Raw genomic sequence first — 24041 nt, forward strand, 5'->3', positions numbered from 1 at the left:
TGTGAGTGTGAATTTGTGTTAAAATTTTGGAAAAAGTCAAGGGATTTTCCTTTTGGAAAAAATATATATAGAAACCATTATTTATCATGTTCATGTAAGTAACTCATTAGGAGTCAAGGTGATTGTAAGAGGCGCTTTGCTGTTAGAATGTTAGTTCTTATCGAGGCCATTGGTCTTCAGCTGGTTTTGACCGTCTTCCCATCGGTAAAAACATTTTGAACATGCACCTCCAATACATGCATATCTGTATATATTAGAAACATGTATTAAGTTACTAATCCAGATTAGAAATTAAAATAACAATACTTTAAAATAGAAGTTCTGAAATTTTCCTCCCACACCCCACTTTGGAGATGACTGATCTAGGCTATAAAGTGTGTGTAAGGCAGCTAGACTGGAATTCAGTGAAAGGGTCTTGAGTTGGAAGAGCACCCACAAACCCCGTTTTTTCCCTTTTAGATGTAGCCTTTACATCTAAATTAGATGTAATTGAATAGATCGTAATTGACGTAAAACTTCAAATGTTATTCATCTGGTCTCTATTCTCTCTCTCTCTTTCCCTCCTTGTCTCTCTCTCCTCCCTCCCCCTTCTCCCTCTCGCTTTCACTCTCTCTTCTTCTCCCCTCCCTTTCCCTCTTCCCACCTTCTCTCTCTCTCCCCACTCTGACCGGCCATGCTGAGGTCCAATTCCAGGACTTCCTCAGTTACTAGGCCGTTACTTCCTGCGTTCTGCCACCTCCTGAGTCATGGGATAAAGGTGAGTTAGGAGAATTATAGTCTCAGTTTCTCTCGACACAAGTGAATATTACATTAAAAATTTTAACACCAGGTTCAGCTGACCTAACCTAGTCTTCTTAAGCATCTTCGTTTTATGACTTTCACACCAGGGACTTGTGACACAAATCCTTTAAATTCTAAGGATGTCAGATTTTTGACTACATTTTCTGACTAAAAGGAAAAAACTCTGGCAGTAAAAATGGGGTGCGGGAAAACTCAGGATGTTTGATAGTATTTTTGATGTTGGAAGGAGGCTTAGAGACCATCTAGTCTCTAAGAATTTTAGAGATGGGGAATACACGAATTTTCAAAGATGGGGAAACTGAGGCTGGTGATCTGCCCAATATGAAATGAGGGGCATAACCTGGCTTCAGAGCGGGCCTCCTGGCTGCTGCCTTGTGCTCTTTGCCCGCAGCACGTTGCCTCTCCAATGGGCATTTGCAAATAGCATGAATTTTACTCTGATGCAAGACACAAGATCTTCTGTGCGGACTTTTCTGATACTAAGAGGGAGTCACTTATTGAGTAGATTCTAAGTTTGAATCAGGAGATTAAGGACCAAAGTATACACATTACTTTTGTGATAGTTGATCCTGAAATAACCCCAGTTCCATTTAAAAGCATACAAAACTGCAACATGCCAGGATTTTTAAAAAACTCTGCTTTTATAGACTGCGAAATCAAAATGGCCGAACTTATAATGTTCTGTATTTACGCATGTCCGAACGGTCTTAGGCACCTGGTGCTGTTTTAGCTCTAAATGGTAAATAAATTAAAGAGGACTAATTAAAGGGGAAGTGCCTTCTGTCAAGTGGCTTGTCTTTCTTTTTCAGAAAATATGAGAAAGTATTATTTACTCACAAAAAAGGCATTGAGTGCCTTCTATGAGCTGTGGTGAGTACTAAGTGCTGGGGTTGCACGTCCTCATGGAGAGAAAGATGCTAAACAAATAATTCCACAAAAAATGCAAAATTCCAACTGTGATAAGTGCTATGGGGTGGCAGGGGTGGCGGTAGGATTTGGTGCTTTAAAAAAAAAAAGCTAAAGCTAAACCAGAGAATTAGATGCAGTCACGACAACCAGGGAGGCTTTACTGAGACAGGGATGACTGTGACTGGAAATTAACTAGAGAAGGGAGGAAGAGTGTTTCACCCACAGGGAACAGCATGCTCTGAGAGCCCTTGACAAGCATTTGAAGAGTGGGATGGAAGCAGAAAGAGCAAGGAGTGGCCAAGCCTGGTCACCTCCCAACATCACCTTGCCCTTCTGCTTGCCTGGGAGAATCATCATTTGCTCAGGGGTCCATTTTGGACCAAGAACCTGGGGGATTGGGGCTGATCTCATTTGCATTTCTAAGAAGGGGTTGGTTTAACGCAGTTATCTGTCCTGCTAAGGCCACAACAGTAGATGCTCCATTGCTTAATGAGCCCTCGCTGTTTTGATTTAAAATCTGTTGCTTGGCTTTTTACACTCTAGATGCTGCAGTTTCTGTCTGGCTCACGGCTGCCCCTTCATATGTGCTCAGCCGGCTCAGCCACAGCCACATGGAGGTTACAAAAAAAAGGGCCCCAGGTTCTGGAGTTCTAGAATTTCTCTGGGACAGGTCCAGTTTACTTAATCATCGTGCTTGGCTGGTTTTACTACTTTGTTTTGTCCCCTCAGTCTCCTCTCTCTCGGACCACAGTCACCTCTTGAAGACACAGTGTCCAACTTTTCACTTTGATTTAATAATAAAGATAAAAGGTACCAGCGCCAGGCACTGTTCTAAACAATTGAACCTTCTAACAACAGTCCTATGAGGAAGGAACTAATTCTATGTCCGCTTTACAGTTAGGGAAATTTTGGTCCCGGGTGATTAAAAAACTTCCCAACCATCACACTAAACAAGGGGACAAAGTTGACATCAAAATTCAGGGAGTCTGACACCTAAACCCAAACTCTTCCCAGCTGCTCTATACCACATTGCCTCCAATGAACCAAGGTCTCCCCACTCCCTGTGCTATTCTACATATCAAGGGATGGAACCGTCCACACCACACATTCTCAACAAGGGCAATATGTCTCCAAGATGGGGGGAGTTGGAGGTGATTGCCCTTGTTCTTAGCGGGGTGTTATGAAAAAAAATTAGACATTATCATCATCTATGGCCCTCCAAAGGGCCACGGTACATAAACAGTTAGACAGTATATCTGTCGTATTAAAACGTCATGAGGGGAAGGGCAATTAGGGAGAAAATATCTAAAAAAGCTTCATGGTGGGGAGGTGATAATGAGAAAAAGGTTGAGAAACACATCTACACTCATCAGTTTCATTGGGAAATGGACAATTCTCTTCTCTTTGCACTGGGAAAACATCCAGAGACCCTTGAAAAGCATTATAAGGGCATAACTCTCTATTACATGTATAGTAATATAATATAACTCTAATATAGTTGCCTAATTGTTTGTCAACTATGCCTCTCCCTGGCCAGACTCTGAGCAATTTGAGGGTAAGAGCTAGATGTCTTGGTCATCATTACAGCCCTAGCTCCCATCAGGCCCAGTATCTGGTACAAAATAGGCATTAAATAAATAACTAACTAATTGTATGAAAGGGACCAGAGAGAGACAGAGACCTACACAGGATCCTGCCGTGTCATGTTTCCATCCCCCCACCCCCTCCTTACCAGTCCACAGAGCCACAGACCACCATTAATCTGCTCTCCCTGCCCACCCATCTCCTCACTTGGCAAAGTGCCCCAAATGGTGTTCTTCCAGCATCAACTGAATTAACACTCTTGTCTGTCTTACAGAGGAGACCACAAAAATTCTATCGGTGTTTTTTGGAGTCAATCTAATGGATAGGGTTGTCATATTTAGCAAATAACAATGAGAATACAGGATGCCCTGTTATATTTGAATTTCAGGTCAATAAAGAATAATTTTTTACCCTAAGTAGGTCCCAAAGATTGCCTGGGACATACTTATATTTATACTAAAAATTATTTGCTGTTTATCTGAAATTTGAATTTAACTAGGTGCCTGTATTTTATCTGGCCACCCTACCTATGAAATTCTAATGTATTAGATCTGGAAACGGCATACCAAGTGACTTTCCTTACCGTCTTCCACAGTAAGTTTTCATCTCGTTTTCACAGTTGGGTGTGGGAGGGTGATGTGTTAGTAAGACGTAAACGTGACACCGAGAACCAAAAAACAATGAATATGCGGCAGAGCTTGTGAATCAGACAAGCCGGCTGCTAATATATTAGCTGCCTTACAGAGAGGGTAGGCAGTGGGAACATCTGAGTGGGGAGAGGAGCATTTCTGGGCATGGCGAAAGCATTCTAAAACAATGCCTTATCTTGTGTACGTGTTGTCATGTCCAGTGTTTGAAGGATGTATGAAAAAGTTTGATGCTCAGGCATCGCGCGTAATTAAGCCAAGAAAACAAGGTTCAAATTCAGCAAAGGAAAGTCGACATCCTTATTATTTATAACAATACATTTGTGTCATCTATTAATTCCCGGCTTCTCTACTTTTTTAAACCAAGAAAATTCTTTTTATAGGAAGGAAAATTGAGATATAGAGAAATGAACCTAGGGGTTAACCAGAAATGGTAGCCAATGTATTTTCTTTAGAGCAAAACTAGAAGATGCTGTTTTATCCTTGAATTTGCTTGAATTTCTTCTTTTCTGCCGTAGGTTATATGAAATCAAGGAGGATGAGTACCACACCTCCTATATTCCTGCAACAACGTTCATTGATCCAATCTGGCTGGTCAGTGTTAATGGCCCTATTCTCCTATCTTTTTGGACAACAGAAAAATCAAATGAGGAATAGAAAGAAATTGTCCTAGCAGTGGAGGTAAGCGCCAGAGAGATCTGCCAAAATGCTGTGTAAATGAGAATTAAGAACGTTTGTGAATTGTCCACTTACTTTATTTTTGTATAAAAAATAGACTGAATGTAACTCAAGGCAAAACTCTCAAGTTCTGTGTCTGCACTACAGAATCCCAGAAAGGGCGCTTCCTCTCCATCGTCCCACTATTTCCAGAAAGCTATTCTACCCCAAGATGCAACTCAGTGGCAGGATATAAGGCCAATGATTTGGGGAAGCCTTAGGAATATTGACCTTGGGTGCTCTACTTGTGCAGGGGAGGAGATTCTGGAGACATCAAACTTTGCAGTGCATGAAATGCATGTCGTAACGAAATGCAGATCTGGGGGTGGGGAATACACTTCTTAAACTTTCAAGGCCCCCTTGCCACAGCCGGTCCATTTAGGAGTTCCCCTAGATTCCTTTTCACGAGATCTCTGACATCTTTGGCTGTCAGTTAGAAATTGTCTCCTACATACAGTAGTACCACTTCTTAACTTCCCCTCCCCCATTGCAAATCCAGCACTCTGACCCCTTCTCTCTTTACCGAACAAAATGAGCCTGTATGGAAATTGAAGGGTGGCTTCATAACATAGTTTGCTTATGCGAATATAGATCCGGCCATGAGAACTTTCTTTGGAGCTTTTATTTGCATGCACAATCCTGGGACTATAACATCCAGCTGGGGAAGTTTTTTAATAAGTTCATTCAACTTAGTGGAGAATGGTTGATATTTTAAACAAATTTCCAAGCATGCTGGCCCAATTCAGAGATCCTTTTAATTGATGGTTTCAGACCAACAGTGGCGTTTTTTTACACGTTGGAAGAGTGAAATCGCCAAAACTGACTTCTGTGTTGCCCTCACTGTCCCCATGGAGACAGAACTTGATCTGCCTTCATTCATTGTGTGGTTCTGCCTGGGCTTTTATTTGGGTTCAGTACAAGTTTAGTTAACGGTGGGGATGGATGGAATAGACCGCAGAAGATAAAACTGTTATTTTGAGGTTAGAAAAGTATTTCCCAAAATATAGAAAGCATACCATTGGTGGCAGCAGAGGTAATTTTAGGTGGTACAGAGATAGGATATTAAATGACATTGAAGAGAGAAAGTGCTTTTCCTTTTTCAATTCTCATTTAATCTTTCTAAGAACATTCAGGGGAAAATCTCAGTCTGGTGCTGGTACGTCTGTAACATTTCTCTACTGCCGGCTAATTGCCTCTTAATAAAGCTAGAAAGGGCAGTAGATTCAGGGCTTAACAAAAATGAGGTTGCTAGAATAGAATACCTTTTTTTAGCAGCCGTACTAATGGTTACCTTCCTCTTATGAAAAATTCTTCTGGTTTTCCATGTATGATGTAATTATAAAGTTTCTTTTAAAGATATCTTTAAATAGGAAATGAGTCAATTTCAATATAAAAATATCAAGTAAATTATCATATATCTGACAAAAATGATGAAGGTTGGTATGCATACGTCTGACATTTGGGAAACACTGGATTAGAAGAAGAATTTCAGAACCCTGGTCCACACCAGGAACAAACTAGTCTGAGACGTTTATAACTACGGAGACTTTTTAAAAAAATCACTGGAATTTGATTTACGTAATCTTTAATTCCAATTTAATGATCCCAACCACCCAAGATTCTGTCTTTACCCAAGTGGAGCGTGCTGGATATGGAATGGCACGTGAACCACGTGGTGAAGACCAGGGTTCTTTTTTTCCCTTCTCGTTTAACAAGATACAGACCTTATGCCTAAAGAATTTTCTAAAGGCGAGGCCCAGCCTGGGGCTATGCAGGTGCTTTTTCTTGCTGCCTTTGGCCTGGGTCTCAGATGTCTTCTGCCCAGCTTGTCCATCACAGACACTTTCTGTTTTGGATGCCTTTCGGGCAACAGCAGTCACAGCTTAAAACTTTGTTTTTAAACAAAATCCATTTTTTTCTGTTGTTTTTAGGTGCATTAAAACATTTTGACAATTAACTGCTGGTATATCACCTCCATCCCCCAACCAAAAGACATCATATGAATGTTTATCTTTTTTAAACTTTCAAAGATGATTGGCTAAAGAGCAGATTCACACTTCGTTTCAGGTACACATTGATTTTCAACAGGACGACCTATTTAAACGACCCAGATTAACATAACTCCATTTGCTAAGGCAAAGACAGGACATTTAAAACTCTATCTATATGGTATAAAATATCCAGATAAAATTTTTTTTTTTTTGGTGAGGAAGATTAGCCTTGAGCTAACATCTGCACCATGCTTCCTCTACTTTGTATATGGGACACCGCCACAGCATGGCCTGATGAGAAGTGTGCAGGTCTGTGCCTGGTATTCGAACCTGCAAACCGCAGGCTGCCGAAATGGAGTGGGCAAACTTAACCACTGCACCACTGAGCCAGGCCCCAGATGAAAAGTTTTAAAAATTAAAAAGATATAATACCATCCCTACTTGCTAGTTTTAAATATCTAAATGCTATTGTCACATGGGAAAGAAAAAAATACCTAAAGACAAACGATTTATTTTTGGATCCTGGAGTCAAGGCAAATACTGCTGCTGAGTGGCTTTCAATCTCAAACTGATCTCCTTTTATTCAGTATTAGAAACTCTGGGGAAGCAGCATCACCCACAAAAATTTCAGCTGACTTCTAGATGGGCAGATCTCCCAGGCAAAAGAACTTTCTAGTATGAGTCAGTCCACTGAGCCAAACTGGGGGAGATTGGAACTGAAATAGCCCGGCTACAACCATTCAGAATTGTTGACTCAAGTTATAAATGGCGGGTGATTTCGTGTGGGGCGTGTAGCGTGCTAAAAATCGCCCAGAGCCAAATGGGAAGATAGACAAATCGTGTAGACATTTCAAAAGAGTGAATCCAAGAACTTCAGTCGAAAGGGTGTCAAAAAGGCAAGCTGTCAGAACCAGGTTTGTAGGAAGAGGTCCATTTGCGGGTGTCATGGACAACCTACATTCACAAAACCCTCCTTGGAGAGCCGGCTCCGCTAGCAGTGACCCCACAGCTCCAAGGGCAAGGCGATGAGATTTTATCAGCCGGCATTATCGGTTGGGACATCATTCTGAGTGGGTGAAGAGTCCTGGCACATGAGCAGCTGAAGAGAGTGAGTGCCTCAGGTCACCTGGGAAGCCACACGACATATCCACACATCCCACCGTTTATACCCTTTTGTGCTGACTGCGTGATTTCAAACAATGCCAGACACAGAACCCAAAGAGAAACATTTGGACACAACCATTCATTGAGCTTGACCCTAGCTGTCTTGTAGCAAATGAATAATTTTATAGGAAAACACATGCAGATGCCTCAGATATATATTTTTTTCAACGGAAGAAGAAAATTCTAGAGGAACCAATCAATACAATACATATGTAATCATGGTGTTCAGTCTGCCTTGAGGTGATTATGAAAATCAGGATCACCTACATTTGAGTAGAGCTCCATGCTCCAGGCATTGTCACACCTTCATTCAACCCTGGGGTTGATGAGACGGAATTGGTATTGTCCCAGTTTTACAGATGTGAAGATCTGGGTTAGACAGGGGAGGATCACACAGCTACCAAGTAGCGAAACTGGAGCTCAAACACAGGCCTTCTGAGACAAATTCTAGGATCCTTTGCACAGCTTCGCCCCCTCAAATATGGGTAGCAGATGTCTCAGGCTGGCCAAGCTATTTATTTGGTCCCAGTGTCTTTTCAAAGCACTTTCAGTTATTACAAGAAGGACACAAGACACTTATCTGTCACCAAGTTAAACTTCCCTCACGATTCCTGTGAAATGTAAACCATATGTTCCACTAGGGAGAATCGGTTCAGTTGAGCATAAAGGAAAAGCATCTCTAGAAAGCAGCCGTTCCATACAACATTTATTTTGAGGGGAATTGGCTGAATTTCTAGGATGACTGGAAAAATTCAAGCTCTCACTCCTCGACACGTTCCTTCATTTGGCAAATGTCCACTGGGGACTATTTCATGTCACCAAACAATTGCCTTTGCAGTGGAGATTTATTTTTTTCAAATTACGTGAAAAACAAAGAACACATTTTCTAAAAACCAAAAACATAGCAGCTAAGTTCTACTTCAAATTGAGTCTCACCTCTTCCTCCTTTCCAACGGCTAATTTTTACTTTATTCCCTGGGTCTCTCTACACACAACTAAAAGGACTAAGATGACATATAATTATTAGTATTCTGTTCTTATTCTATATAAGAAATTGGTTATTGCAACATTATTTAGCCAGAATTGGCATATACTTCAAGCTCCCCACAAAAATTTTCACTGAAATACCATTAACGTAAATGAAACATTTAAAGACAATATAACAGCACTATTAAATTGCTAAATATGTATATTTGTGTATATTTATAAACACACACACACACAAAATTTAAGTGACAAAGAAGCAGATACGAGTCCAAATCCAGTTCTATACACAAACTCAAACGTAAAAACACTTCAAACTACCTACCGTGTCTTCCAGATCCTTCTTTGTTTCAGCTTTGTTAGGGGAAACCTAAAAAGTTTGAGAAAATGAAATGTTAAAACTCAGCTCTTTAGGATGATTTTATTTGCTAGATACATAGTTCTTTAGGGTGGTCCAGTTCACTATACAGGTAAAGAATGTCATGGGAAGTCCTTTTAGTACAATAGAAACCTACAGACTTCTGGGTAATACCTCAGTATACAAAAGTTAACAAAATTAATATTTTATAATGAAATGCATCAGATCTAATACATTCACCAAGAGTTTGACCACATTCAGAATTATCCCCTGGAAGGCCACAGACTTTCCATCAGTTCTGCCACCAACCCAAGCAAATGCACACGCTTTGGTGTTTGTGGCTCATTCTATTGACGCTTTTGGTTTTACCTTTGGAAGTTAGTCTTGGCCTTTGGAAATAGCCCAGACACACTTGGAGCAGACTGTTTCATTAAGCATCCATCCACTCAGCCCTCACTGAGTGTCCGGCGTGTGCCGGGCCGTGGGCTCTGCCCTCAGGAGTCAGAGATGAGCAAGCAATTCCAGACACGGGTCCCTGCCCCCATCCAAATAAAGTGGTAGATTTAGATGCAACGAGATAGAAAGTGATGTCTACAGTTTTATTTGCTGTTTGAGTGACAACACTGCTTTGATAGGTCAACAGCTTGAGGAGGTATTTTCCAATTATTTTTATGATCCATCACCATGCGATTGCAATCGAGTTCCATTACAACAGCTCGTGACACAGCTTGGGCACCTAGTGTCCACATCAGGGTTCCCAAATCTGCAGCTCCCTCATTGAAAGCCTGGTGTAACACAATTTCTGACAGAACACATCTTGGCCCTGTTCTCCAGTCTTCCAGCCACATCATGATGACACCCCATTCAGTACAATAACGTTCACAAATGCATTATTCTTAGAACTAACAAGACTTTCGAGCAATAGAACTGAGGGAAAAAAGGAAAGAAACTACTTACCAGCGTTTTAAAGAAGCTCATGATGGAAGGGTTATTCTCTGTTATATCTGTTGTCTGCGGGTCCTCCTTTGCAATCTCCAGTTCTTGTGGGTCCCCCAGGACAGAGCAATTCACAGCTGTGCTTTCCTGTCCTTCTCCCTTGCCGTCAACTACGTCCTAGGAGCAAAACAGAGTTTTCACAGTGGCAACTCGTTGGATGTGGACTCTCCAAGTAAGATTTTGGCTTCGCACCCCTCTCTCCCTTACCCCCTAATTCCAGCCATACTTTTTCTGCCCACGGGTGTGTAGAACAATCAGGAGCTTATGAGAGTCACTCTCCCTTCCCCTCCCCCCATCTCTAACACATTCAGCATTTGCAGTTAGCTGGAGAGACATTGTTTGGAGCCAGAGGGTAACAAACACAGCAGTGCATGTTGCGTTCCAAACAAAAACCCTTTTCTCCCAATTCTGCAAAGAGGTTGTGGGTGATGCCAATATTTTCTGTCTTTGTGGTCTCTTAGTCTAATGATTTGTACATGATCCCCAGAGATGTATGTATTAGATTTCTCACAATCTCCACAATGGTGAATCATCTCAACTAAAATAATGTACTTATATTTAAAAATAATAATTCCATTGTCAGGATCCAGGAGCTTATTGGTACAGAAAACGTGATGTAAGGACTTGTTTTCTCCTCTAACTCACAGGAGGGTAGGGTGCATTCTGAACCTGTCCTCCTCTCTCCTTCTCCACTCCCATGACCCTGAGCTAAGCCATGGTCATCTCTCTACCTTCCTGACTGCAATGGCCCCCTGCCCTGTCTGCTGGGGCTCTTGGCCCCTTCAATCCATTATTAATCAGCAGACCCCATCCTCCTACTCCGTACCACCTTCCTATGGCTTCCTATGGCTCTTCGAATGATGTCCAAACTCTGATACAGGGTCTCCAATGTCTTACATGGCCTGGCCCATGTCTACATTTCCAACCTCTGTGAGGCACTCTCTCCTTCGCTCCATTCTCTCTGGCCACCTTTCTTTGAGTTTCTCAAACATACCACAAGCTATTTCCAACCTCAAGGCTTTCTGTCTGGAACATTTTTCTCCTCTGTCTTCCTGTGGGTAACTTCTATTCATCCTTCAAGTCTTAAGAGTCATCTCTCCTCCCCTCATTATCATCTCTATCATTGTACTTGGCCCTTTTTCATCTCAGCTATTCCAACATTCTTTTTTTTTACTTGTTCAATATCTGCTCCCTTCCTCATACCCCCGCTAAACCGTAAGCGTGACAAAGACAAGGATTCCATCTACCTTGCTCACTGCTGTTTCTCTAATATCTAGAACAAGGAGGCTCACAGCAGGCATTCAAAAAATATGTATCATTTGATTCTCAATAGATGAATGGATGTAAATAAATTTTATATAAATGGGATGGCGCTATCTGCATCAACTCACTTTTTTCACAGAACGAAATAGTATAGACACCTTTCCATTGCAATACAGCTAGATCTGCATCATTCTTTATGTCTCATGGTAATCCATTGTCAGTTGTAACATTAGTTATTGTCTAATATCCTTACTGATGGGCATTTATGGTGTTCGTGATTTTACATCTAGCATGTTACAAGCAGTATCAAAATGGACATCCCACACTTATATTTTTAATCAAGCACATGTATCTATATTTCCTTTGGGTAAATTCTCAGAAGTGAAATTTTTGGGTCAAGAAGTATGCAAATTTTATAACTTTATAAATATTCCTGCAAAAAAAATGGGAGATTTCACTAAGAAGGTCCTCTAGGTGTGTCTTTGGATCTGAAAAGCTGCTTGATTCATTGGGAGAGGTGGCAGGTGAGACAGAAAACACATCCAGAGCAGCAGTTCAGTACACGGGGCCGTGGATTTACGGCGGGGAGCTTGATCTGGAGGCGGGTAGAGAGAGGGAGAGCTGCCTCACCGACTCTCACCTCCTGCTCCGAGCATCATCTTCCCTCTTCACTGACTCAGCCACTCCTATGTAGTCCTTTTGTTCATCCCAGAGCCTTGGGGTTCTGCCTTCTCCAAATCATCTCCCACCCCTTTACTTAGAGGGGAAGAGAGAGAAACCTTTCTGTTTCCTCGTAGGCAGGTCTAACAAGTAGATTTGTGAGCAACATTTGTTGAATGCATGAGTGAATAACGAGTAAGGTCTTTTCCTGCACATTTGTGTACACTATGTCCTCTCCTTGGCTTCTGTCTTCTCTCTTCAGAAGCCAGGTCACTTCAAACCCATCCATTCTCAGGCCTGGGCTTGAGTCTACATTCTCCCACTGAAGTCTTTCTGGGTCATGCCACCCGTGGGAACCCATTCCCTTGGCTGAGTTTCTACACCACTGTTCCCTGCGCTCACTCGGCACTGAGGTTGCCCAAGGAGACCAGCGTAAAGCCGAAGCCCAGGCAGGAAGAGTCTGTGTTAAAAATGGAGCTTTTGTGGAACGGCTAGAAAAATACATAAGCACATTTTGGTGAATATTTTAAAAGGTAGTAATCACACCCGTATTCCACAGGAGTTTCATTCAGCCCCGGGACTCATTGTAAACGGAGAGGTGCTTCTTGTGAAATGCTCATAAAGAGCTGGAACTTCATAAAACTCAAAGCAGATAAAAGTCGTGGCCTTAACAGGCTTGTTGGGTTTCCTAGTTAATTCCAGGCAAAAAGTGTTTTGCTTTGGAAGAGATGCCCTTTTAAAAAGTGGGTTCTAATACGAATCATAATTCTAATGTGAGTTGAACTGCTGATAATTCCAAGGTATAATTCGGATCTAGATTGTTAAGCTGACTGACAAGAAGGATAGTTGGAAATTCTGTTTATAGCAGTTGAGTGCTGGCATACCTACAGGTGAGGGGATTTTATTTTTTATTTTAGGTGGTACACACACATATGAGGTTACCCTTTTAATGTGCATTAGAAAAATATTTCTAGCATCAAACCCTTGGCACCATGGATATTTTTGCTTAGGTGAAGCTGTGTAAAAATAAAATTTCAAATAAAAATAATTGAATAGGTGTTTTGAAGATGAGCCATTACGAAAGTGGGACAAGATGTAAATCTAACTGAGAAATGCCCCACTCGGCCTGATTAAGGTGTTGCCTAGGAAAAAGTTATTTATTTCCTCATCTTCCTTCAATAATGATGTGGGGGAATTCTGACCATGCACTGACTGTGCAGAGGCCACACAGCGTCAGCATGGGCTCTGGAGCCAGCCGGCCCCGACTCCGCTGCCCGCTCCACCGTTCCTACTAGTGCAACCCTAGGCATGTTCCCTACCATCTGTGCCTCAGTTTGCTCATTTGTAAAAGGAGGATAACAAATGGTACCTGCCTCTCAGAGGTTTTGGGGGAGTAAATGGGACCATCCATATAAAGAATTTAGAACAACGTATACATCAAGTAGTGAGCATTCGATAAATGTTAGCTGTTATTATTATTTAAAACACTGTGCACTATGTTGAGCCCTGTGAGATTTACCAAGATGAATCCAGACATGTTCCTCTTCTAGGCGCTTACAGCCTCGTGCTGAATGAAGGCTGGTAGAGAGAGACAAGAACTCTGATAAAAAGATAAGTGCCTTCCACCAGCCCACTGACTCTCAGCTGGGCTGCATATTAGAATCACTTGGGCCGTTCTTAAACCAATGCCCGTGCCCAGACCCCACCCAGAGGAGAGCGACATCATGTGGATGCCACGACAGAAAAAATACGGATAGTCAAGACAGGACAGTAGCGCCGGGAAGGGAAATAGACTGAAGCTCTTTTTCCTCACTCCCTGCTCCCTCAGCTCACACACCTGAGGGGAGAAGTAAAAGAACAAATTCTACTCCTTCTAGAACCCAAGTGCCTCAGGCCATGGGTCACGTCAGAGCTTGGTTCCAGAAGCAATTGGGATGAATGTTAAAACAAATACAAGATTGAAGTTTTCAGATTGGATGGAGACGGACTTTTGAACCATTGCAAGGTTTGGGATCTGCTTACCACACCACGAGGGATTAGGAAAGAAGCTATTTATCAAAGGTCTGCCAGGCGCCTCGTGCTGATCTAGGCACGAGGAAAAAAGCGGTGAATGAGACAGACACAGCCCATGTCCTAAGACAGCTGAAATTCTAGCAGAGTGGAAGAACAAAACCCCTCCAAAATACAGATAAACCGAAAAATGTAACATATGACTCAGGCAGTGAAGACTGCAACGGGGAAAATGAAGATGAAGGCTGGAGGGCGACCAGGGCGCTGCTACTTTAGACAGAGGGCAAAGTCCTCTAAGAACTTGTGTCGCGGTGGGTGAGGACCCCTGGTCTCTCAGGCTGGGTCAGCTGTTCTGAGCCACTCCGGTCTCACAGCCCATGGCCTCCCAGTGCTCAGCACAGTGAATAGAAAGGTTGACATCTAGGTCACCTCGTGCTCCCAGACTGGGTGCTTCCTAAGGGGAGCAAGAGGCCATGATGCTTCTCTGTGACCCCAGGTTTAAACACACAGGGAATGTTTACTGAACGTCCTGGAAACGAAATGGAATACAGTGACGTCAACTGAAGAGGAGATGAAGGGGGAGACTATAAGGTGGTCCCATGGGTCTAGATTGCCGTCAGGGTAAACCTGCGAAGACAGACATCCTCTGAGCAAGGGAGAGAACTAGTTGTACTACCTCACCCAGGATAAAGAACTCTGACTGGAGGAAACACCAGCGACGGAGCTCCAGGAATAGAGGAGTGCTCCAGTGTTCTCCTACGCCCTGTGGCATCTTCTCCAGCCATCGGAAGATGCCATCCTCTGCTTCCCTGATTTCCTGGGGGCAGCACTGTCTCAAGACTTGTATGGCAGCCAAGGGATGACCAGACCTGCTGGCTCGGTGCATGGAGGTGACTGTTTGCCTCAAATCTGTTTGTTCAAATTGAAATTCTCAGCCTGAACTGGAGTCCTTTTCTTGAAATATTTTTTTTCTTCTTAGACTGCCTTTAAAAAAGAACATAAGACTTCCTTTTCCAGGAAGATAGAGAATGTGTACTTTTCCTTATCCTCCCACTAAGCATGATGGAAAATACCTGACATTATATAGAAAACAAGCACGAAGGGACACTGAGAGGTGGAGAGGAGAAAGCAGACCAGTGAGGGGCCTGAGGAACATCCCGGTGGTGAATTCCCTGGGTTTTCTTTCTGCCTCATCTATCCTAGAGTTGATGTTGAAGAAGCCGGCAACCTAGAAACACCAATGAGCACTGATGAAAACAAATCCTCTGAAAAAGCCTGCTCTCTCTAACCAAAGGGCCAGGAAGGGTGCAGGCAAGCAAGACAGAAAACTTTTAGACAAAAACATCTCTTCACCAGCCCAACACCACAGAAATGCAAGTCAAAATCACAATGAGATATCACCTCATACCTGTTGGAATGGCTATTATCAAAAAGACAAGAGATAACAAGTGCTGGTAAGGACGTGGAGAGAAGGGAACTGTTGTGCACTGTTGGTGGGAATGTAAATTGATACAGCCATTATGGAAAACAGTATGGAGGCTCCTTAAAAAATTAAACATAGAACTACCATATGATGCAGCAATCCTACTCCTAGGTATATATCCAAAGGCAATGAAATAAAGATTTCAAAGAGGTATCTGTCCTCCACGTTCATTGCAGCATTATTCACAATAGCCAAGATATGGAAACAACCTAAGTGTGTATCTACAGGTGAATGGGTAAAGAAGATGTGATATTTATCTATATCTTTATCTGTACATAGGTATATAATGAAATATTATTCAGTCATGAGAGACAAGGTAATTTTGCCATTTGTGGCAACATGGATGGACCTTGAGAGCATTATGCTAAGTGAACTAAGTCAGACAGAGAAAGACAAATTCTGTACAATATCGCTTATATACGGAATTTTTAAAAGCTGAACTCACAGAAATAGAGAGTAGAAAAGTGGTTGCTAGAGGCTGAGGGGTAGGGGAAATGAGGAGATGTTGGTCAAAGAGTACAGACTTTCAGTTAGTAGATGAATAAATTCTGGGGATCTAATGCACAGCATGGTGACTGTAGTTAACAATACTGTATTGTATATTTGCAAGTTTCTATGAGAGTATATCTTAAATGTTCTACCACAAAAAAGAAATGATAATTATATGAGACAATGGAGGTGTTAACTAACCCTAATGTGGTAATCATTTCACAATATATACATGTACCAAATTATCACATTGTACACCTTAAACTTACACAATGTTATATGCCAATTATATCTCAATCAAGCTGGAAAAAAATACAATACCATTTATAATTGTACAAAAAATGAAATACAAAACATGTACACCACTTATATGCTGAAAACTATACAATGCTGATGAAAGGAATTCAAGAAGGTATAAATAAATGGAGAGACATACAATGTTCATGGATTGGAAGACTCAACATAACAAAGATGTCAATCCTCCCCAAGATGATATACAGATTCAATGCAGCTCCTATCAAAATTCCAGCAAGATGTTTTGTAGAGATAGACAAGATTATTCTAAAATTTATATGGAAAAGCAAAGGAATTAGAGTATCTAAAACAATTTTGAAAAGGATGACTAAAGCAGAAGGAATCAGTCTACCAGATTTCAAGCCTGTTATATAGCTATAGTCAGCAAGGCTATGTGGTATTGGTGGAGGCATTCACATAGGTGAATGGAACAGAATAGAGACCCCAGAAAGAGACCCACACAAATATGCCAACTGACTTTTGACAAAGATGCAAAAGCAATTCACTGGAGGAAAGAAGATCTTTTCAACAAGTGGTGCTGGAACAATTTGACATCCGTGGGAGAAAAGAAAAAGAACCTCAACGAAAATTTTATACCTTATCCAAAAATTAACTCAAAATAGATCAAGGACTTAAATTCAAAATATAAAATATAAGACTTTTAGCAAAAAATAAGAGAAAATTTCTGGGATCTATAGCTAAGAATTCTTAGACTTGATATCAAAAGCACAGTCCATAAAAGGAAAAAAATGATAAATTGGTCTTCACCCAAATTGAAAGTTTGTGCTTTGTGAAAGATGTGTTAAAAAGATGAAAAACAATCTGGAAAGTGGGAGAAAGTATTTGCAAACCACTTATCTGAGAAAAGACTAGTATCTCAAAGCTCAACAGTAAAAAACATCAAACAATCCAATTAGAGAATGGGCAAAAGACACAAGGAGACTTTTCACTGAAGAGAATACATAGATGGCAAATAAACATGTGAACGATACTCAATTTCATTAGCCATTAGAGAAATGCAAATTAAAACCTCAATATCACCAAACACCTGTCAGAATGGCTAACGCAAAAAATAGTGATAATTTCAACTGCTGACAAGGATGCAGAGAAATAGGTCACTCAGGTATTGCCGTGGGAATGTAAAATGGTGCAGCCACCCTGGAAAAATTTAGCAGTTTCTTAAAGAGCTAAATATACAACTTCAGCACAACCCAGCCATTCATTCCTGCACTTTTTTCCCAGAAAAAGGAAGACATATTCACACTATACATTAATGTTTACAGAAATTTTATTTGTAATAGCCAAAAACTGCAAACAAGCAAATGTTTTTCAATGGATGAATTGTTAAACAAAAGGCGATACATCCTTAGCATGGAATACCACTCAGCAATAAAAAAGGAAGGAAAGGAATGACATCTATAAAGGAATGATAAGGCCAATGAGCCAGTAAGTCTCCAGAGGATTATCCTGAAGGAAAAAAGCTTATGCCAAAAGGGTACATAATGTACGACTCTATTTATATAACATTCTTGAAATGCCCTAACTCTAGAAATGGAGAACAGAGGAGTGGTTGTCAAAAGTTAAAAAAGGGGTAGAGGTGGGAGGGAAGTGCCTGTGCCTTTAAAAGGGCAACATGAGGGTCCCTGTCGTGATAGAAATTTTCTCTGTTGGATTGTATCAATGTCAATATTCTGGTTGTGATATTGTACTACAGTCTTGCAAGACGTTACCATTAGGGGACACTGGATAAAGGGATTTCTTTGTATAATTTCTTACAACTGCATGTGAATCTATAATAATTTCAAAATTAAAAAGTAAAAAAAGCATCATAGGGTAATATTGGAAGAGTAAGAATGAAGAACTATTAAAAAGTTTAACAATTCTGGAATAGGTAAGTAAAGCAGCATGTGGCATTAACATGTGAAATTTACCTATGACCATATGATGGAATACTTTGCAGCCATGAATTCTTTGAGGAATGTGTAATAGAAGGAAAAATGTCCATTATAATAATAAAAATGACCAACCTTTGTGTGCCAGGCCCAATACTAGTTATAAAGATCTCATTTAATTCTTATAATGATCCCATGAAGTATGTACTATCTGTAATTGCTTTTTTACTGATGAATAAACTGATGGATGAAAATAATAAATAACTTGCCTATTGTCACTGAGTGGAGCTGGGATTTGACCCCAGGCTCAAATGATTTCAGAGGCAAAAAGCTTTTAAGCACCACACTGCGTTGCCTCAATCATCTCTCTTCCTTTAGGTATTTCAAACATCATCTTCCCACCAAGAATTTTTCTATTTTAGTTTTCCTCGTCTCTATTCCTCTGCCCGGCTATATTTTTTTCTTTTTTTCATTTTTATCACCATTCACATACAACACATTTTTCCCCAAAGACATATGGGGATTTAGTGCACGATAATGATGACACCTCAAATCTATCAAAGAAGAAGGACTTTTTAATAAAATAAAAGATGTAGGGAAAACAGGGCGGCCATCTAAAAAAAGAAATTAACTTGGTGCCATAACTCAACCCTTTACCAGGAAAAAAATCCAAATGGATGAAAACGCTAGAAGAAAACGTGGAAAAGTCTTTTAAAATTTTGGATTGAGAAGGCTTTTGTAACTTTGACTCAAAATCCAGAATTCATGAAGGACCTGAAAGAAAGTCAGTCTTTCAAGTAAAAAATCCAAACGTTTGAAAGCATTCAGTGGGGAAGCTGGCGTGAGGAGCAGGCACCTGACACATTGCTGACTGGAGCGTAAATGAATTCCGTCCTGATGGGGAGCTGAAATTTTGGCATTATCTACCAAAATTTTTTAAAAAGAACATATTCTTTCACCCAGCAATTCCATTTCTAAGAGTTGATGCTAGACCTCAATTCACACATGTGTGAAATAACAAATCCACGAAGTTATTCATTGTCGTGAGATAATAGCAAATGTTTGGAAACCAGCCAAATGTCCTTAATAGGGTCCTGGTTAAATACACCATGGTCCATCCATCCAAGGGAAAATGATGCAAGTGTTTCAAATGAGGAAGCTGTACACATATAGAAAGTAGTGTTAACTGAAAAACAGCACGAAATAGAACAGAATGTATACTACCTTTGGGTGAAAAAGAAGGAATAAGAATTTATGCTTGTATTTGCTTGTGTATGTTCAAAGAAAACCTAGAAGGACACATTTCAAAATACAAACACTAATTATCCATTGGACGTGGCATTGGTAGACTAGCATACCATTTTATAATTTCTTTTTTTGAGCCATATGCATGTATTATCTGTTAAAAATTAAAATTAAAGAAAAATGTGGGTGAATAATTTCAAATTTTAAAAAACACCTGGAGGGCCAGACTAAGCCCAGTTTGGAAGATGATCCAGCCCAAGGCCACCAGTTTGAGGCCTATGCCTTAAATATTGGGTTATTTGTAGGCTCTTTGTCTTTAACTATAAATATATCTTTGCTATTCTCAGCAGGCCTCCAGATCATTCTCAGCAAACAGCAATTTTAGGCAGAAGCACAAATGTTCTCCAGGAAATATCTGGAAACTTCTTTTAAGCAAACAGGTGTTCATGGTATCAGCTTGTTTTTCGTCTGTGCAGAAGCCTCTATTTTTTCCCTTTCTGTTGGCTTCAAAGGGCAAACAGACAGGAACGCTAGTTAAGTGATCACAATTTGTCATGTTGAAAAATAATGCCGCCTCATCATAATTTGATTGTCTCTAACAAAACCCATATGGAACTTCTGGCACCGCCCTTCAACTGTCAATAGTCAACTGGATTTCAGCCTCCTTTAGGCAAGGTCTTCATTGTCAAGGTGAAAATATAATTTAGGGCAGAATGATCAAGGCTAAAGAAGTCTCCTGTGGAACAATTTGTGAAGAATGTTTAGCTCATCTAGATTTCCCCACTGACAGTGCTGGTTTCATTTTGAATCTTTGTACCAAGAGCCAGTGCGTAACGTACAGTTTAACACAGGAAAATTTGTCTGAAAACCGTTGAACGGTCCAGAAACCCATTACTCCACTCCTTTCCATCTGTTAGAAATTTGAGCCACGTGCTGCCAGGGATAAAAGGAAGAGCTGCTTCCTCTCCCCCTGGATGGCCCAACAGCACGAAGGGCATCATGTGCTTGGCAACAATGGTCTCCAGACCATCCATTAGTCTTCCCTTTTCTTCCTCTGAGAGCACCATCACCTGCACAGAGCCATTGTCAGATTTAGGAAGAAAAATGGGATTTGGATAATTCTTGAAGATAGAATTTATCTTCCAATTTGCCCAGAAGGGAAAGAAAATTAATAAACGAGCAGAAAGGATCTCCAAACCAAAGCCTACTAAAACTGTTTTGCGGGACTTTAGAATTTCCTAAACAGATTGGGATTTTTTTCTTTCTACTTTGTTTCACCACAGAGCTCAGAGCCACCTAATGAGGATGTATCCCTGTAGCCAATTTGTATTTTTATTTTTCCTACTCTTCCTGCCCAGTTTACATCAACTGATAAAAACGCATTCTCATCTTTTAACCCTAGGGTGAAAACAGGGAATGAGCACAAACAGCACAACATAAGAATCTTATGCCTATTACGAAAGGGCTTCAAAAACTGCCCATCCACCACCAAATTTCCCTTTCCGATCTCCTTCTGGAGATTACTACACACTGGCTATAAGCGTACTTTAAAAGACAGTGTTGTTTCTGAACAAGATGTTGCCACGCTAGCTCTGGATCGCATGGTTGGGGAATTGTTGTAAATGAGAAATCAGCTCCTGTTGAAGCCGTTACCAGCAGCCGGTTGCAATTTCTCCTACAACTCAGGGGGCCTCGAGTCTCATAGCGCAGTCTAGTGGAGGCAGCAGGAAACTACCTAGATTGTAGTATTTTCTTTCTTTTACTTAGCTAGGCATTTGCTATACTTGCTCCTTTTATAAAAAAAAGAGAAAATATAGATGAGCAAAGAGTAAAATTATAAAATGCGCCCATTATCTCATTACCGAAAGAAACTACTACTAACAATTTGCAATTTTTCATTCCATACCCCTCTTTGGGTGAAAGAATGAATATGTGTGGACAGGCAGCCAGACATCATTTTTACCCAAAAGGGATCATTCTGTATATACTATTCTGAAACCTACTCTTCTGAATTAACATTATATTCTCACTGTCTTCACATGTCGATAATTCCGTTTCGATGTCATCCTGGTCTATAATGTCCAGCATAAGGGTATACCATAATCACTATAAGAGCCCTCCAATTGGATCTTTCACATCTTCCCAACTTTTCTCTCATAGACAATGCCGGAGTTTTTTTTTAAAAAAGCTTTGTGGATAAAATTTTGCTCATTTTCTTAATAAATTCCTAGATGTCGAATTACTCATTCAAAAAGCATGAGCGTTTTAAGACTTTAAGATTATGTACCGCCAAAGTACCATGGTCGAAACAAGCTTCCTAGCAATCCAGGAGTTGATAGAGAAATTATCAGACTTCAGAGGCCAATAAAATAACATAAAAATATTGAAACATGAAATCTAGATTTCCATTGTCTTTTGGCATGTTTTCTAAGAGGGGAATTTATTGCATGACACAGGTCTAAAAAAGCTCCACTTACCTATTTTCCTCCTCTTTTTGAAAGAAGAGAGGCAATATTGTTCATTTTAGTGGCTTATACCAACTGAATCGAGCTAAGCTGGACCAGTTATCCAGTATGATGCTCTTTATTATAAATCATTAGATCGCCACCTGTTTTAATACTCTGTGGACATAACCTCAGAATATTAAAAGCTCGTGTCATATCTTGGCAGCAGAAGTCTAAGAGAGTACCTTTACAGGGTAGGGCCTCATTAATCCACAGTATTGACTAAGGCAGAGAGGTTATATTTACAAGACTAAATAAACCAGTTGCTCATGGCAGTCATAGGGGGAGGGCGGAGAGAAATCTATCAAAGAAAGCAATTCACACTTGCTTTCTATAAATAAGGATTTTCCATTTTGTCTCTGAGCAACTCCTCCACTTGAGGGGTAAGGGAATTTGTCAACTTAAATTCCAATGGCAAGTGAAATGTGGATAGAGAATTAAGCAATAAAATGTTCTTTTCTCGCTTCTTTTTTTTGGCAGCAGTCATTTCTTTGGGGATATTCCTAAGGACACATGAGTTGGCATACTTTTAAATAAAGTCCACTATGTACGATATAAAATGGAAAAATACACTCACTGTGGGCAAAGAGTGGGTAGGGAGCAATTCCTAGGCCACATCGGGCAAAGGATTTGTGGATGATTCTTCTGTTCCATGATTAGTTCCAACATGTACAGTCTCCAGACTGAGGATGGCATTTCACATTTATTAGAGTAAAAATATCCAACATTAAAAAAAAAAAACTACTTTGGGGGCCAGCATGGTGATGTAATGGTTACGTTCACGCACTCTACTTCAGCCGCCGGGGGTTCACTGGTTTGGATCCCAGGCACGGACATACACACTGCACATCAAGCCATGCTGTGGTGGCATCCCATATACCAAACAGAGGAAGATTGGCACAGATGTTAGCTCAGGGCCAATCTTCCTCAGCAAAAAAAAAAAAAAAACAACACTACTTCAAAATACAAAAGCTAACAACTCATAGCCTAGACCATGTTTGTCAAATGCTTAACAAACACTTCCCAACAGTGAGAAAACTCTTTTGAATACTGCCAAAATTAGGCTGCAGACTTTCTAAGAATGGTTTGGCCTTGTGCAGAAAAAGAAAAAAACAGAACAGTCGCATCATTTTTCCTGAATTTTTAGACTAGGCCAAATTCCTTCCTGACCCTACCCCCTACCCAATTCTAATCATCAGCCTCCTCTCCACACTACTTTCTATCTCGAAACTGTTTCATTTGTAGTCCTTTTTAGACACTGGAACTGTTTGTTTGTTTATTTTCTTGTTTATTGTTGGTCTCTCCACTAGAATGAGAGCTGCCACGAGGGACATCATTCCATCCACCCTGAAATCATTCCTGGCACAAAGAATGCACTCGGATGTTTGTTGAATGAATAAATGAAAGTATTCATGCCTCCTATTCATTGCTCAACACCTGCCAACAAATTGACTGTCAGGCTGGATTTACAGTTTATTAAGCAGATGGTCACCTAAGTAGCTACAAATTGTCATAAGTGCTATAAAGGATGTACAGCATCCTTTCCATCATTTTGTGATGGAAACATTTTCATTTCCTCTCAACTCTAGCACAAGTAAATAACCATGCACATGTTGTAATGAAGGACGACTGACATGTTGCACTGCTTGGAACAATAGGGAGGAGTGGGGACTTGGGTGAACTGAAGAGAGCATGCCCGTGCGAGGGGCAGCAACAAATCACATCCCACCTGGGAATATAGTGCAAAACTTCCCATTTTTCAGAAATGTCTGAAATATGGAATTGTATGGAAATCTCATAATTTTAAAATATCGTCAACTTTATCAGTTTAGAAATATTGTCAATGAAAATCTTATTTAAAACCCTGCATATGTCAAAGAAAACCTCTCTGTGGGTTGCTGTTTCCTACAAGAGGCTATTTTTCAACCTTGGTCACCATGCCTGGCCCAGCGTTTGCTAAGAGAACCACTGGAGGATGTGCCCACTGCTTAGACAGCCTGGAGCTACGTGGGTAGCTCAATGTGAGAAACCCCCAGTTAAATGAAGAGCA

General features: G+C 40.6%; 1 protein-coding gene across 7 annotated transcripts in view; it reads right to left on the reverse strand.

The window, feature by feature from the left end:
- Nucleotides 1-24041, reverse strand: part of BCAS1 (brain enriched myelin associated protein 1) — a 105479-nt gene that overhangs the window by 37600 nt on the left and 43838 nt on the right. For all 7 annotated transcript variants that reach the window (XM_046680022.1, XM_046680028.1, XM_046680025.1 and 4 more), the window contains 2 exons: nt 10113-10268; nt 9123-9167 (listed from right to left, as the gene is read on the reverse strand). In XM_046680022.1, coding sequence (XP_046535978.1) covers nt 9123-9167; nt 10113-10268 — 201 coding nt within the window. The remainder of the gene's footprint in view (nt 1-9122; nt 9168-10112; nt 10269-24041) is intronic.

The sequence above is a fragment of the Equus quagga genome, chromosome 12, assembly GCF_021613505.1.
Source record: "Equus quagga isolate Etosha38 chromosome 12, UCLA_HA_Equagga_1.0, whole genome shotgun sequence".
Taxonomy (NCBI): domain Eukaryota; kingdom Metazoa; phylum Chordata; class Mammalia; order Perissodactyla; family Equidae; genus Equus; species Equus quagga.